Genomic DNA, 14,391 nt, shown 5'->3' with positions numbered 1-14,391 from the left:
AATGCTTTAAGGGGCGTCCGAGTGTGACCGCGGTTGGCTACATTTTTTCTTCCTGCTCCCTGGGCCCTGGTGCTCTCTGGGGGAAGGTCGTCTGGCAAATATCCCATTTGTTACAGATATTCCATTCTGAGAGATCCAGATTCCCAATCACTTTTTAGCTTGTTCTTTGTAATTGGCCTTAAGGCACCCGGTGGATGGGTGGGTGGGTTCGGAGCCACACGATTTTCCTTTTGGCCTTCGGTACAGCGTAATAACTAGTCGATAGATGTGGAGTCGAATGCTGGCTTTTTGAGGCTACATCACGAAGTACCAGGTGCGTACGGCAATGTATGTTAGGTCGGCTGGGCCGAACCCCCTGCTTGACATTCCGTTAGGGATGTAAGTATTTCTTACCGCCTTCCCTTAAGGAGTGCTGGGCCAGGGAGTGACTCTGCTTGCCTGGGATTTTCTAGGCTACGATGCACGATCCTTGATAAACCTTCGTACCTCTTTTCGCCGTACACAGCATTCGAATGCGGATAGCACCGATGATACGCATCTATAATGCATCTCACTAGGGGGATTGCACATTAGGGGTTTGGCCTACAAATTCGCCAATACCTAGCCCTTTTCCGGGCGGCTTCTTTTCACATGGTGCTCAATTGCGATGCTGTCGCGTGCCGCCTTTCAACCAACCATAGTAGTAGGAGGGTGCCGTGCACTGGCCGTTGGGAGCATGTGTGCAACTCGGGAATCCGTTCAGGAAGCTGTAAGGAATACCTTCATGGTACAGCTTAATCCAAATGCCAGCTTAATAATGAACAAACGTGTGTGCTTTACCAACGAAGGCCAAACGTTCAGACTTCACCTCGCAACGCAGCGAACCCACTAGTAAAACGTCAGCACGCGTTCTCCAGGCACATGGTTTCCCAGCCAGTCCCTTCCACAAATAACACATAAATGTTACCCTAAGTCTCGAACGTAAGCCAGGAGCTGCAAATGTACATTCGCGGACTTCATCGTAGCGCTCTTGCGGCTGCATTTCCCTTGGGGGAACAGCGTTCGTTAGCCACTTTAGCAACCCCACCGAACCACGGCAAACACCGATAGGCCCCTCACCTTGTTCCCCCTTCAAAAAGCGTCGCTACATCTCCAGCGCTGTCAAAGCGTGGTATCAAACACACAACCCATGCTGTTTGGCACTACGGCCACTCTGGCAGTCCTACTCCCCAGTCCCAGGCTGGTCATTCCTTAGCCTCTAGCTCATCATAAATGGCTTTCAACTCCTCCGGTACGCGTCCAGTGTGCAGCCCAAGCTGAACCTTGTACTCGTTGCGCATCAGCACAAGGTCATACGCCTCCTCTTCAATTAAGTTCAGGTCCTTGCAGACAGCCACAAGGCGGTCCTTCAATTCGGGACGTTCATTCAGCTTGTCTAGCATCCGCATCTCCACCTCCAGCTCCTCAGCTGCTCGCGGATTGGCCCAATACTTGATGTCGAAGGCCTCCAGCGGCTTTGCATTGTAGATCAGGAAAATGCCCACGGCTGTCCCACCATATCCAATGTACCTGGTATTTTCAAGCAAGCACAGCAGCTTTGTTATGCTGAAAGGGAGAGGTGCATGCCGGGACAACCAAACAAATCCGTCATACGAAAACAACATGCTATGTTGTAAGGCAGACAATATCAAGGTGGCCTAACCAGTTGAACTCAGCTTACCACCAGGGCTCCCACCACAATGCCTTGCGCATTTGCCCAGGCGCCGGAGGCAGCTCGCCAAACAGGAATCCATTGTGCCCTGTCTGCGTTCCCTCAGACCAAAAGCTGCCCCCTGGATATTCACCTCCGCCACCTCGAGTCCGGGGGTTCCGAAGGAGCTGTGCGCCTGCTCGGCGAGCTAGTCCACGCAATAGGTTTGACATGCTTTAGGTTGAGTGCAAGGGGTGCAAGTTGCCTTCAGTTTCTATAAAAAGCTTCTAACTGTGGCCTGTACCCCGCTTTACCAGGGGCTTAACGAGCAGGGGCTCTATCCTGTGTGTCCTACAGCTGCAGCTTATCCTATCAAGTGTCAGAGATGGACAATAGAGCCTAGTGTGCACGTCCTTTTGCCGATTGCTCGTCCATCAGTACGGTCTTGTGCGCGTTGCCTACTTGTTCCTCCAACCCTTTCAAATATGTAATTGCTACTAAAGGTGGTTACGTTCTTATTCCATCCTTAACGAAATCCGGTCATTATGCAGCTGTGCACCCGTGTTCGCGACAGCTTGACGGCACGGCCGGCCGGCAAGGCCCGCACCGCTGCAGTCCGTAGCCGCTCTATTATCTTGCGTGTGCGTGCCGAGGCTGTGAGCGCACCTCCAGCACCGGCCGAGTCTGATGCAGACGCAGCTTCGGAGTTCGCTCGGCTGCAGAAGGGGAATGCGGTATGTCGGCGTCGGAACACCTGCCCTAGCATAAGATTTCGGCTCCAGTTTACTGTAGCATATTAAATTCAGTTTTATTAAGTTTTGATGTGTCACCAGAGGCGATGCTTTGCTCACTTCCGGCTTCGCAATTCGCTAACAGTTCGAGGAGTTGAAGGCCCTTGCTTCATCGCCCAGGCAATCTGTGAATCGTCCCCAGAAGGTGTGTTACGTGCCGATGCTACCTTCCGGGACCGAAGACGCCGTTATAACGCTCTCAACTTCAGCCGGTGACCTTCCTTGGACCCCTTGGTAATTTGCCTTGCCCCCACTGTACATGTTGATTATACGTTCATTTCTTTGGTTGTTTCTGCGTCCTTTCGGGTTTGATCGTGTTGTCAAGTTTGCTCGGCGGCTGGGATACCTGAGCTACCTGAGTTGAGCGGCGCGCTGCATGACATTATGATACTATTTAGTCGCCATGCATGTTGCATAGCTGTTGAACCAGCCCTGTTTTGTGTCCGACTATCCGCCCTTACCTCCTTGCTTTCGGCCGCACAGAACGACGACTTGACTTTCAGGCAAGCCCCGACCATCGAGGACTGTTTCCCTGACAGCGAGAAGATGTACAAGGCCGTCCAGTACGACGATGAGGTCACGCTGCAGGTTGGTTCGCAGCCTGCTCAATTGCAGTACTGCACGTCTTCGCGCCATCCACATGTCCTGCAAACTCCCGCACGCCTGGTTCCATCCGAGGAATCCGTCACTCGAAGTAGAAAGTGCCGGGTTGTGTGTGTGTGTGTGTCGCGGCTTGTAAAACAGTTGCGCAAACATGGGAGTTGTAGCACGGCCGGGGCGGGATGGGCGTTGATCTTGGGCGATCCAGTCGCATACCGGATGGCGCTCGCAGCAATGAACCCGTCTTATCTCTCCCCTCCCAACTAGTGTCTTAATTTTTGCCATAACTGGCCCTCGTCTTCGCCCACATCCAAGAACTGGACGTCATTTCAATTTCTGGTGTTTATGCTCCTGTCGCTGCAGGTACCCTTCCGCCGTATCCACCTGAGCAACGGAACCGACTTCGACGTGTACGACACCAGCGGCCCTCGGGTGTGTGTTTCATAAAGGGGAGGCTTCAACCCGGGACCGCGTGCTTAGGCCGCTGGCATGTGTACGACTTTGTAAACAGTCCAAGTGCACAGATGCACGTGCGCATATCCGCAACCCCGGTGTGTCATGCGAATACACATTTGGGCCCCACGATGGGCCACGATGCTGCGGGGAGAACTCAGGGCCCCCACACCACCCGCACATCGGCCCTGCCTGTCATTATGCGCCACTCACCTGCGCCGCTTCGCCTTATTGCTTGTCCCAGCATTCATGAACACCACCTTACGGTGTAATATAGGTGTACCACCTGCTGCTGTTGTATAGGTGTAATATTCCATGTTATGCACCTATTACACCACTAATGAACTAAGATACATTCGCAGGTCAGTAGCGAATATATCTGACCTGAAAATATTGTCCCTGATGACAAATCGTGCAAACGAGGTCTTTTCACATTGTGGCCATGGTGTGTCGGTGGTGATGGGCGCCACTGCTGCTGTTGCTGCAGGTGGCCGATCCCCGCCAGGGCCTGCCCAAGCTTCGTCAGCCCTGGATTGCCCGGCGTGAGGCCAAGGGCATCACCGCTAAGGCCGGTGTGACCCAGATGGCGCTGGCCCGGGCGGGCATCATCAGCGAGGAGATGGCATTTGCGGCCGCGCGCGAGGGACTGGACCCCGAGTACGTGCGCTCCGAGGTGGGTCGACGGATGGGTGGGTGGGTGGGGACCAGCCTCCTTTATAATGAAATGAAGCGAGCGAAGCGTCCAGGCCCCCTCCAGATAGTGGAATATGGGTTGCTTCCGCATGATTGGTTTTGATTGTGGTTTGTTGTGCCTTTCTTTTTTCCTATTGGTAGAAATGGGGTGCTGTGTGCGGTTCTGTGTGTATGAACGGCAAGCCACGCTTGCATGCTTGAGTTTGCTTCGCTTTTGGGAGCAGCCGCGGCTGCGAGATATCAACCATCCAACAAGGAAGATATTTCCTCCTTGCTTTTACACGCAGGTCGCTCGGGGTCGCGCCATCATCCCGGCCAACAAGCGCCATATGGAGCTGGAGCCATGCGTCATCGGTGAGTAGAGAGCAGTGAAGTAGACCCGCGTGAAGGCGGTTTTGGTGCTGAAAAGGTGACTGGAAGTTCATTTGGAGGGCGCAGTTCTGATCTTATCCCATTCGTACTTGTTGTGATTGCTGCCCAGATAGTCGCTGAATCCGTTATCTTTGTTTGTTGTACTTTTTTCTTTCCACCTGGGCGCCCGGAACAAAATAGAAAAGGTGAAAATTTCTTTTTTCACCAAAATGGGGGAATTGTGCTTTTAACCGTTTCCGCTACCACTTCGCTAACCAGCGGATGCCACGGACTACTCGGGGCCCTAGGGGTGCGCGGAGCAGGCCCGCCGCTGCTGTACAGCACATGTACGGCGGCGGCGACCTGTCCGAGCTGAGAACACACCCTCATTACTGGACCAGGTTAGGACCTGCGTCAGGAAGCGGACCCGTGGGGTGCCGGGCGTGTCGCATGTGTTTTGTGTGTTTTCCCCCCGCCCTTTTCCCGCCATGGCCCCGCTGCTCCCACGGCTGGCGCTGTGTACGGCGAAACCTATTTTTGGGTCGCGGCGGACGGCGGCGGCCGTGGCGGAGTGTACCCCTGGAAGCACATTACTCGCGAGACACGTGGGGGCGGGGGGGCCCCGGGGCAGCCCGCAGCTGAGTCCGGTTGACCCTCACGTCGCGGTTGAACGGACGAACGCGTTCCAGGGACATTTCGCAACTAAACACTCGCACGATAGCGGCACGATAGCTACAAGGGCGTAACCCTTAAGGCGAGATAGACGTGGTAGTGCATGTGTATTTTGGGCGTTTTAGGGAGCTGCATGGCGGTGCACTTTTCGGGGTGGGGGCATTGTGACGGAAGTGCAGCGCCGGGCACTTTGAGGAAGACTAGAGGCCCCCTGACTAGGGTGCAGTAGGCACTTCGCAGCTGCAGGTGGCGACAGTGGCAGCATCGGCACACACAAAGAATCGACGTCGCAGGATATATATCTGATACCGCAACAAGTTAGACGGAGACTTTCTTTCCAGCAGCAGCCATGTTTGCAAGCTTAATACGCTAGAAAAATCGTTTAATCACTTTGAAGTAGCCAAACAAAATATCTTAAATTCTGAAGTAAAACACAAACTTGAATTCCAGGTCAGTCACCAGCGTAACCCGCCACCAGCTGAACCAGGGAAATGAGCAGCGACGGAGGGGCGGCTGGTGGCGATACGATGAAGCACATCTTATCAAAACATGAGGTTGCGCAACTGCCCTGGGCACGCCTGCGCCTTCTTCTTCTTGGTTCGATGACGCTTGTGAGGGCGACCAGGGACTGCTTGGCCGCGTGGCTTCCAGATATATAGCTTCTAAGATATGGGGTTGCAGTAGGAGTGCTGATTAATAAATGCTGATACGGTAATGAATAAGACAGGAAAGACAGGACGGGTCCTCGTGGGTTATTGCCTTGAAGGATGCGGAGAGGCATCAATCCGACTTGTTCATCTTCCCCTCGCTCTTCCTGAATCCCATCCTTGTTCTTAACTGCCCGCTCCTGTTCCTCTCCTCCTCCCCCTGTCGTGTGCCTGGGTTGCCTCCACCGCCACTGTCGCGGTGCTGTGCTCCGCCTTGGCCCTCCGACATCATTGCGCGGCTTTGTCTTTGTGTGTGTGCGTGTGTGAATATACTTGTGTGCACATGCTGGCGGCATGGCTTGGCTCGGGATCTGTCCCCGCAGGCCGCAACTTCCTGACCAAGGTCAACGCCAACTTCGGCAACTCGGCAGTCACCAGCTCCATCGAGGAGGTGCGTGTGGGCCCTCCTTCATGAAGCTGCGGTCCTCTGGGGGGGGGGACCGGGGGACGTTCACAGAGGGGTCGCATTGGGAAGGTTGTGTTTCGTGGAGTGTGTGAAGAGACTCGGGGTGTTGTCCGGGCAGTTGAGGTTTGTGGCTTTGGAAGAAAGGTGACGAGGTGGACCACGGGGTCCGTTAGGGGGATTCCTCTCGGGGCGGTCTCCTGGGGTGTTGGTGGTGGTTTTGGGGCCAGGATTAGGCGCTGCAAGTGGGACGTGGTTGTGATGGGGCTGTCCATGTGATGCGGAGGTGTATCTGCTGATCTAAGTTCTGGTCTGGTCACGGGGCTGGAGCGGGCGTTGTAGTGGTGGTTTTTTGTGGTGATGGTCGTTGTCGTCGCCGTCGTTGGGGGGCTGGTCCTCTACACACCGCTACCACCACTGGTATCACCCCTGACTATTTATTTCTACAGGGTGGTGGGGAATTCCGCAACGGTGGGTACGCTGCACCTCACTCGCATGCATTTCACTTCAACCCGCCACTCAGTTCCCCCATGCAAACCCCTTCCGGTGTGGGCCACTAACAGTCCACAATCCATGTTTTAGAGCTCGTTTTTGTGAATTGCTTATCCCCGCCGGCTCCTCGCTCACCTCTCCCCCATCCCCTACACCCCCACCCCCACACGCACATCCCCACAGGAGGTTGAGAAGCTGCAGTGGAGCACCATTTGGGGTGCGGACACGGTCATGGACCTGTCCACGGGTCACAACATCTACGAGACTCGCGAGTGGGTGATGCGCAACAGCCCCGTGCCGGTGGGCACCGTGCCCATCTACGAGGCGCTGGAGAGGGCGGGTGCGTGGGGGGGGGACTGGAAGGGAGGGGTGACCGCCGGGGTAGAAGATGATGGGGTTTTGTTGGTTAAGCTGGGGCAGTATGGTGTGTAGGACACGATGCAGGGGACTAACTGTTTACGTGGGGTAGGTTGGGGATGAGGGTGGTTATGTTGGAGCTTCCACACCTTCGCCATCCTTCCGCCATAGGTGCGGGGCCCCTTTTCCTTGCACCTCCCGCAATCACACACACGCACAAACACACACACTGCTTCGGAGTCCTCGGGGCAGCAGCACCAGCAGCACCAGCAGCACCAGCAGCAGCGGCAACTGGTGTGCTTTGGACGTGCGTCGGCAGTAGACCCGCCCTGGTCCCCCTTGCACTCAGTGATGATTACCCCCCGGTTTCCCCACCCTATCGGCTGCCCAGATGGACGTGTGGAGGGCATCACTTGGGAGCTGTTCCGTCAGGTGCTGCTGGACCAGGCAGAGCAGGTGTGTGTTGAAGGGTAGGAGGGGGAAGTGTGTGTAATGTGTCCTAAGTTGCAGGGAGTTTAAGGTAAGGAAAGGGCCGGGACGAGGTGAAGCTACTGGTGTCTCAGGGTAAGGGGCAGGGAGGAAGGGGGGGCATCGTTGACGGAGGATGTCAAAGAATGGAATATCCTGCTCGTCTGTGGTCTGGGATATCATGAGATAGGGTGGGGTGGGCGGTGGGGGAATAGACTAGACAATGCCCGAAACTCTCCGCCCCTCTCCCTCAAGCCCACTCGCCTTGCTCCCCGCCTCTCCCCAATCCTCCCGCCCCTTCCTCCTCCCTTCACCCCCTCGCCTCCTCGTGCTGGTCAGGGTGTCGACTACTGGACCATCCACGCGGGTGTGTTGCTGCGCCATGTGCCCCTGACAGCCAACCGGGTCACCGGTATCGTGTCGCGAGGGGGCTCCATTCATGCCAAGCTGTGTCTGATGGAGCACAAGTGAGGATTTTTGGGGTGGAAGGGAGGGGGAGGAAAGGGGAGTGAGGAGGAGGGAGCTGAAAGGGCCGCTTGAGAATTGCCGCTTTCGCCGTATTGCTCGTAATTGCTGCAGTACCAGGGGTCATAATTCTTTAAGTATTCCCTTTGCTTATCCCTCCACTCGCTTTCGTGCTCTCGCACTCTCCGTCACCCTTCACGTGTACCAACCGCGGCTGCCCTATCTTAGGGAGAATTTCGCGTACGAGCACTGGGATGAGATTCTGGACATCTGCGCCAAGTACGACATTACGTTGTCCATTGGTGACGGTCTGCGCCCGGGTTGCATCGCCGGTGAGCCGTTCCGGGTTGCCCTCCTGTCCGCATTCCTGTCTGTCTGTACTTACGTCCTTTGCTTAATTAACCTCCACCCTCATTATTACCAACCCTCTCATTTCCCCCACCAATACCACACACCACGACACCAAGGCCACTTGTCCAAACCCCTTTCTTAACTACCTAACCAACCTCCCCCAAAAACAACACCCATTGGTTCCTCGCCGTACAGACGCCAACGACGCCGCCCAGTTTGCCGAGCTGAAGACCCAGGGCGATCTGACTCGCCGTGCCTGGGAGAAGAACGTGCAGGTCATGAACGAGGGCCCCGGCCACGTGCCGCTGAACAAGATCCCGGAGAACATGGCCAAGCAGCTCGAGTGGTGCTCCGAGGCGCCCTTCTACACGCTGGGTCCGCTGGCTACCGACATCGCACCCGGGTACGACCACATCACCTCGGCCATTGGCGCCGCCACCATTGGCGCGCTGGGTGAGTAGCTGACTGACGGACGGACTGGCCCAATGGGAAGGTGACGGAGTTAGTGGGGCCCGATTAGTTGGGAAGAGGTGGGGAGAGGCGCCGGGGAACTAGGCTGTCTGTGAATGCGTTCTGTTCATTGGGTGAAACGGTGGTGAGATGGTGGATGGATGGTGGGGACCAGGACGACACGAGGAGGAAGAAGAATATTTGAGGTACTTGCGCCGCCCTTCCGTTTAGCTGCTGCTGCTGTTGTCGTACATTTCACGAAATCATGCGCCGTCTTATTGTTTTGGTCCCTGTGCGCCGAGCTAGCCCCTTTGCTGGGCGCATCTTTGACGCCATGGCGCGGCTCCCAACCACCCTTGACCCCCCCTTGACCCCCCTCCAGGTACCGCTCTGCTGTGCTACGTGACGCCTAAGGAGCACCTGGGGCTGCCCAACCGCGATGACGTCAAGGTCAGTACGGCAGCTCAATACCACACGCTCACGGAGCATGCCTGCCAGCCAGCCACTGGCACGGAGCTCCCTTGTGGGGATGACTACACACCTGTGGCTGCCTGGAGTGGGCTGGTCTGGTCTGGGCACCCCTCTTCCTCTTTCTCTCCTGTCTCTTCCTGCACCTGTTGCCCACATGTGGCCCTGACGGCGGTCTGGGGGCCACAGCTGGGGCACCGATCGGAGTAGTGCAGACGTTTCGGCGCAAAGGTTCGGAGAGCTCCTCCCTCCCACAGCTCCTCCCATGTAGTGCCATCATCCTAAGCTGCCCGACCGTGCCCACCCGCACCCCCACCACCTCCTATTCCACCTCGGCAGCTGAACCCCCCATTCCTCACTGTATTTGATGCCCTCCCGGGAATCCACCCAACCCCCAGGCCGGTGTTATTGCCTACAAGATCGCCGCCCACGCTGCCGACCTGGCTAAGGGCCACCCCGCCGCTGCCGCCTGGGACGCTGAGCTGTCGAAGGCGCGATTTGAGTTCCGCTGGTGGGTAACGTCGGGAGAGCGGGAGGAACCGGGGCCGGGTGGCAAGAGGGGCTTGGCGGGAGATGTTGGACCAGTGGGGAAGATTGTTGCTGTAGGGATTCGGCGTGAGAAGCTTGTGGTGGGGTGCTGGCGGGCTGGCTGGGTATCGCAGTTGTAGCGGGGGGCCCCGGTGTGTGTGTGTGTTGCTGGACAGAAGCAAGGGTAGAGGGGTATGATGCTATGGAATCGTTTCGGCTACCGTACCCAGGACCCTTGTGACCTTTCACCTCACTGTGCAGCCGCATTTGGATTCTCGTATGTGAAGAAGTGGGACTGTCGCAAGCGGGGCAACTTAAAAGTGCTTCCCGCTTTCTGCTCTTGTGTGCGATCATACGGCACAGGTACGACCAGTTCGCACTGTCGCTGGACCCGGTGACTGCCCGCGCCTACCACGACGCCACATTGCCGCAGGTAAGCGTGTTTATCTCTACGTCTGTCTGTTTGTCTGTCTGTTTGCCTGTCTGTTTGTCTGTCTGTTTGCCTGTTTGTCTGTCTGTCTATTTGCCTGTCTGTTTGTCTGTCTGTGTGAGTTCGTCCACCTGAATGGAAGGAAAAGTGGTTCAGATAAGATAGGATGATGACGGCCCTGATAGATAAGAGTTGTGATGAGGATCCCGATAAAGGGAGAGACTTGCTGGTGGTCCTGATAAACTGATAAACTGAAACGGCTCTGGCTCGCTCGCACTCCAGGAGCCCGCTAAGACAGCTCACTTCTGCTCCATGTGCGGTCCCAAGTTCTGCTCCATGAACATCACCCAGGTGAGCCGGCGGCAGTGTCCATGCGTGTGAGTATGTCTGTATGTATGCTCTGAGGGACCTGGAGTATTAAATCTCACTAGGGAGTGGTCGTCTCGCCAGGGGTTCAGCAATGAAGGAGTTCCGAAATATTTCCTGATGGGGCGCTCTCCTCTGCGGGCCCTCTCCCCTCCTCCCTCACGTCGCCCTCCCGTTCTCCTTCCTCGGCTGGACGCTACAGGAGCTGCGTACTCTCGCCCAGAACGAGGCAGCTGCGCACACCGAATCCTCAGTGGGCGACCTGGGTGATGCAGACCTGATCGCCGCAGCCCAGGAGGGCATGAAGACCATGAGCGACGAGTTCAAGCGACGAGGCGCGGAGCTGTACCACTGAGCCGCTGTACCTTGAACTCTGGGGGTTTGATTGGCTTTTGTTGGGCGGTCGGTTGGGCGGTCTGAACAGAAAGTGGCAGGAGGGGAAGGGGGACGCAGAGACGGAGTATTATTCTCTATGTCTCCCCCCCCTTATGTCGTCCCCCACCGGGTTCTCACTCTTATCCTCCTCGCCCGCGGCCTGCTGCTGGTCGTCGTCGTTATGAACCTTTCCTCCGTGCCCCCAGCTAACCGTGTCCTTCAGCTAACCGTGTCCTTGGAGCGTTAGCCGTAGAAACGTCCGCAGTACCGCTTGAAGCAGTGAGACAGTCGGGCAGCAACGGCGGTGGTGATGGTGGTATTGCTGGTGCTGTCGGTAAGGAAAACGAGCATGTGTGCTCCTGTTTCCCCACGCGTGAAGTAAACCCCTGAAAGTACCAACTCCTCCGGCCGCGTTATGGCACGCATCACGTACTCCACGATATGTGCTTTCCTTCCGCCGTTGTGGTCCCTTGACGACAAGGGGGGCAACCGGAAGGCTGAGAATGTGATGTCATATGCGTCGTATGTGTGAAGGGGCGTGTAAGGGTAATAAGTACGTCATGGTAGGCGCATCGTGGTAGGAGCTGTGGAGGGGCTCCCACGTTGCGGTTGCACCCCACGTCGTTTTATTTAACGTAACGCTTTGTAGGGGGCGGCGCTAGTGGGTGCGGCGGCCTCACTGCGTGAACCTAAGGCACAGCCACGCTCTAGCTGCTTTCCCACTTGCCTTGGTCGGTTGTTTCCGGAACACATATATGTGTTCGAGGTGCGCGGCGTCGGGAGGTGTAGATTAGGTGGGGACTCTGGGTGTTGAAAAGACGAACGGAATTTTCCTACGAAGGAGGCGCGGAATTGTTGGGGACTGCGTCTTCTTACGTGTTGCGAGTTGGATGCGACTTTGTTTAGTTGACGCTGGAAAAGAAGATTCTGATTGGAGAACATCCTAAGGTTGCGATCTCGATCATATGCAGTGCTGCAGTGTATATGGGAAGGGCTGTTGTCCGCATCCAACTAAATGATATCAATACAGTATTTGTTGTGGTAGTCGTACGGCTATGTCCTCAGGTTTTGGGCATTCGGGTTCCCATTGTTCCCACCGGCGCCTTGTTGGAGACTTTTTCTGGGCACGCGCCGTGCCCGCTTGACTCTCATTTGATGCTTGAAGGCGCGTGGGCCCTAAATTAGAGCCAAATAGTGTATCGTCTGCGCTGCAACGGTGTCTCCCCTCGGGCACCCATCCACAGAGTCTTGATGGCGTGAAGAGGACAATAGGGGGCCGAGCGGAAGGATATGCCGTAGCCCTTGTTTCTTTTTTTGGACCTGCAAAGCGGTGGAGCGAGTTCGTCTTGGGCAATTCAATTTTGGGTCATGTCCGCGCACCGCGTCGCACACGTGTGGTTGTCGAATAATGGGCGCACATGTTCCCCGAGGGGCCTTTGACTCGGTGGTCAAGACCACCTCCTTGGTTGTTACTTCAGAAATGTTCACACGTTTTTCCTACACGCTTCGCAATTCCGCTGCTCTCGTTACCTGTATAAGATCCCGGTGTCAAGCTGCTACAGCCGAATTAGCTGATGAGCGATACATCGAGGGGGCCACTTATGCCTAAAAGTTCACATCCAGAATAAAATTATTCTTTTGTCCTAAAAAGTGCAGCGCAACAACATCGAGCAGGTTAATTGCCGCGGTTCGAAAGATGAGGGCCTCCCCTGCGAGCTCCTTGAGCGACACGTTCTCCTGTCGACGCACAGTCCGTGTCTGTCCGTTCGCCAGTACTAGAACCGCGCAACGGCTCCGGCCGGAAGGTCTGTTGTACAGAAAAGGAAACCACCTGTCAGAACGTGTGTGATTTATCCAATCACACATTACCATCAGCTCCCCTGGGGATTCGCTGTCATACCATGTTCCCACTACAATCATCACAAAAGAGAACCTTTGCGGCAAAAGAGCTCTTTTTTACAGATCAATCCTGCGCCAGATCCTCGGCGCACGCAGGCTTCATGCAAATGCTTCATCGTAAACCTTATATACGAAAAGTTATAGGGAGTATTACTAGATATTACTCCGGTATCCTGGTCGTCTTTTCCCGCGGAATCTTCCTCTGGCTCGGATTACTTCGGAGTGACGAACCCGAAAGTGGTTCAAGCCACATGGACATGCACAAGACTATCGTGGCTTGCCGCAGTGTCCGCAGGTCAGAGTCGGCGTTCCGCGTCCCTTTGCCCCGTTCCTCATATCATATCCACCTTGAAGTCCCAACTCCTTTTTTCGGTTACTCCTCCTCCTCCCCTAACCCTCACCCGTTAACCGTCCTCCCCGTCCCCTTGTTTCCCTTAGCCTTGTCCTTCCCGTCGACGGCAGCCTCCCCGCCCCCAAACCCGCTACTGCCGGTCCACCAGCAGCTCCAGGGAGGGTGAGTCCTCGCCAATCACCCGGAACAGCAGGTCAATGTTGGGGTGAGCGCCGGGGCGCTGACGGGCGTCTTGTACGATATCTTCGCCATACAGTTTCAGTCCCTCCTGCGCCGCCTGCATGCATGTGGATGGGCGGTATGCGGGGTTTGCATATGTGTAAGGCCAGAAGCTTGGTATGCACTTGAGGTCGCAATGCATCAAGAGAGGTGAAGGGTAGGACGGGTGACGCGATGGTGAGCGTGTCCCGGAGCCCCAACCACCCAGTTCTGCCCTACCTCTATTGAAAGCTTGCCGCCAAAGTTTTCCGCAAGGTGGGTGAAGATCGCGATGGACAGCCTGGAATTTGAATGTGTCGATGGAAAAGGGGATGGCGAAGGCGGGAGTTGGGCGGGACTTGGGGCCAAAAGTTGTGAGTAAGGCCCTAAAAAGGACGGGAACCGGTGCAGCGGCCGCGGAGAGAAAGGCTGCTGACATAACCATAAGGTTGTTGCCAATGTTAGATGAAGCCCTGGTGACGCATATCTGCTTGCCATGAATGCGGGTGGGCTTTATTTCGCGCTGTTAGGAGTAGAAGGCGACGTTGCGGGAAGACAGGTTGGATAGGACCCGCACCTTTTGCCCTCAACATTTTCGATGCTCCATTGTAGCTCTGGAATGCGCACGCGAGCCACATCTGTCCTCGGGGGCAGCTGCGGGCGTGCTGAGGCCTTCGGGACCGTCCGGCTACTGCGAGCGGCTGGCGCTGCGCTGGATTGACGCCGCACGGCTGACCTGCACAACATTATCTATAATCCAACTGAATTTTCTTCGTAACTGGCTGGACACAGGGCATAGCGAGAAGACGCTTTCATTTTGTTGTCGTACGGAGCAGGCTGTCTTGATGGACAA

At 56.0% G+C, this 14,391-nt stretch overlaps 3 protein-coding genes across 3 annotated transcripts; 1 reads left to right on the top strand and 2 right to left on the bottom strand.

Moving 5' to 3' along the window:
- Positions 1–750: 750 nt before the first annotated feature.
- nuo17 (NADH:ubiquinone oxidoreductase 17 kDa subunit) lies at positions 751–2,032 on the bottom strand. The gene is made up of 2 exons (XM_002953065.1): positions 1,700–2,032; positions 751–1,548 (listed from the first exon to the last, which is right to left on the bottom strand). Exons 1-2 carry the CDS (start codon positions 1,900–1,902, stop codon positions 1,224–1,226), a joined length of 528 nt encoding a protein of 175 aa, XP_002953111.1. The 5' UTR covers positions 1,903–2,032; the 3' UTR covers positions 751–1,223.
- A 182-nt stretch (positions 2,033–2,214) lies between these two features.
- VOLCADRAFT_105807 (uncharacterized protein) lies at positions 2,215–11,206 on the top strand (the record flags this gene model as incomplete). Its single annotated transcript, XM_002953138.1, has 17 exons — positions 2,215–2,403; positions 2,546–2,605; positions 2,944–3,048; positions 3,424–3,492; positions 4,001–4,186; positions 4,494–4,560; positions 6,260–6,327; positions 7,015–7,171; positions 7,580–7,644; positions 7,996–8,123; positions 8,350–8,453; positions 8,668–8,925; positions 9,305–9,372; positions 9,789–9,901; positions 10,282–10,351; positions 10,631–10,699; positions 10,917–11,206. 17 exons carry the CDS (start codon positions 2,215–2,217, stop codon positions 11,067–11,069), a joined length of 1,929 nt encoding a protein of 642 aa, XP_002953184.1. The 3' UTR covers positions 11,070–11,206.
- A 1,824-nt stretch (positions 11,207–13,030) lies between these two features.
- Positions 13,031–14,293, bottom strand: VOLCADRAFT_105806 (uncharacterized protein). Its single transcript, XM_002953064.1, has 3 exons — positions 14,116–14,293; positions 13,779–13,839; positions 13,031–13,617 (listed from the first exon to the last, which is right to left on the bottom strand). Exons 1-3 carry the CDS (start codon positions 14,283–14,285, stop codon positions 13,471–13,473), a joined length of 378 nt encoding a protein of 125 aa, XP_002953110.1. The 5' UTR covers positions 14,286–14,293; the 3' UTR covers positions 13,031–13,470.
- Between the last annotated feature and the right edge of the window lie 98 nt (positions 14,294–14,391).

Source organism: Volvox carteri, assembly GCF_000143455.1.
Source record: "Volvox carteri f. nagariensis unplaced genomic scaffold VOLCAscaffold_34, whole genome shotgun sequence".
Classification (NCBI taxonomy): domain Eukaryota; kingdom Viridiplantae; phylum Chlorophyta; class Chlorophyceae; order Chlamydomonadales; family Volvocaceae; genus Volvox; species Volvox carteri.
The sequence above is the reverse complement of the archived record's forward strand: the minus strand, read 5'-3'. Positions and strand labels throughout refer to the sequence as shown.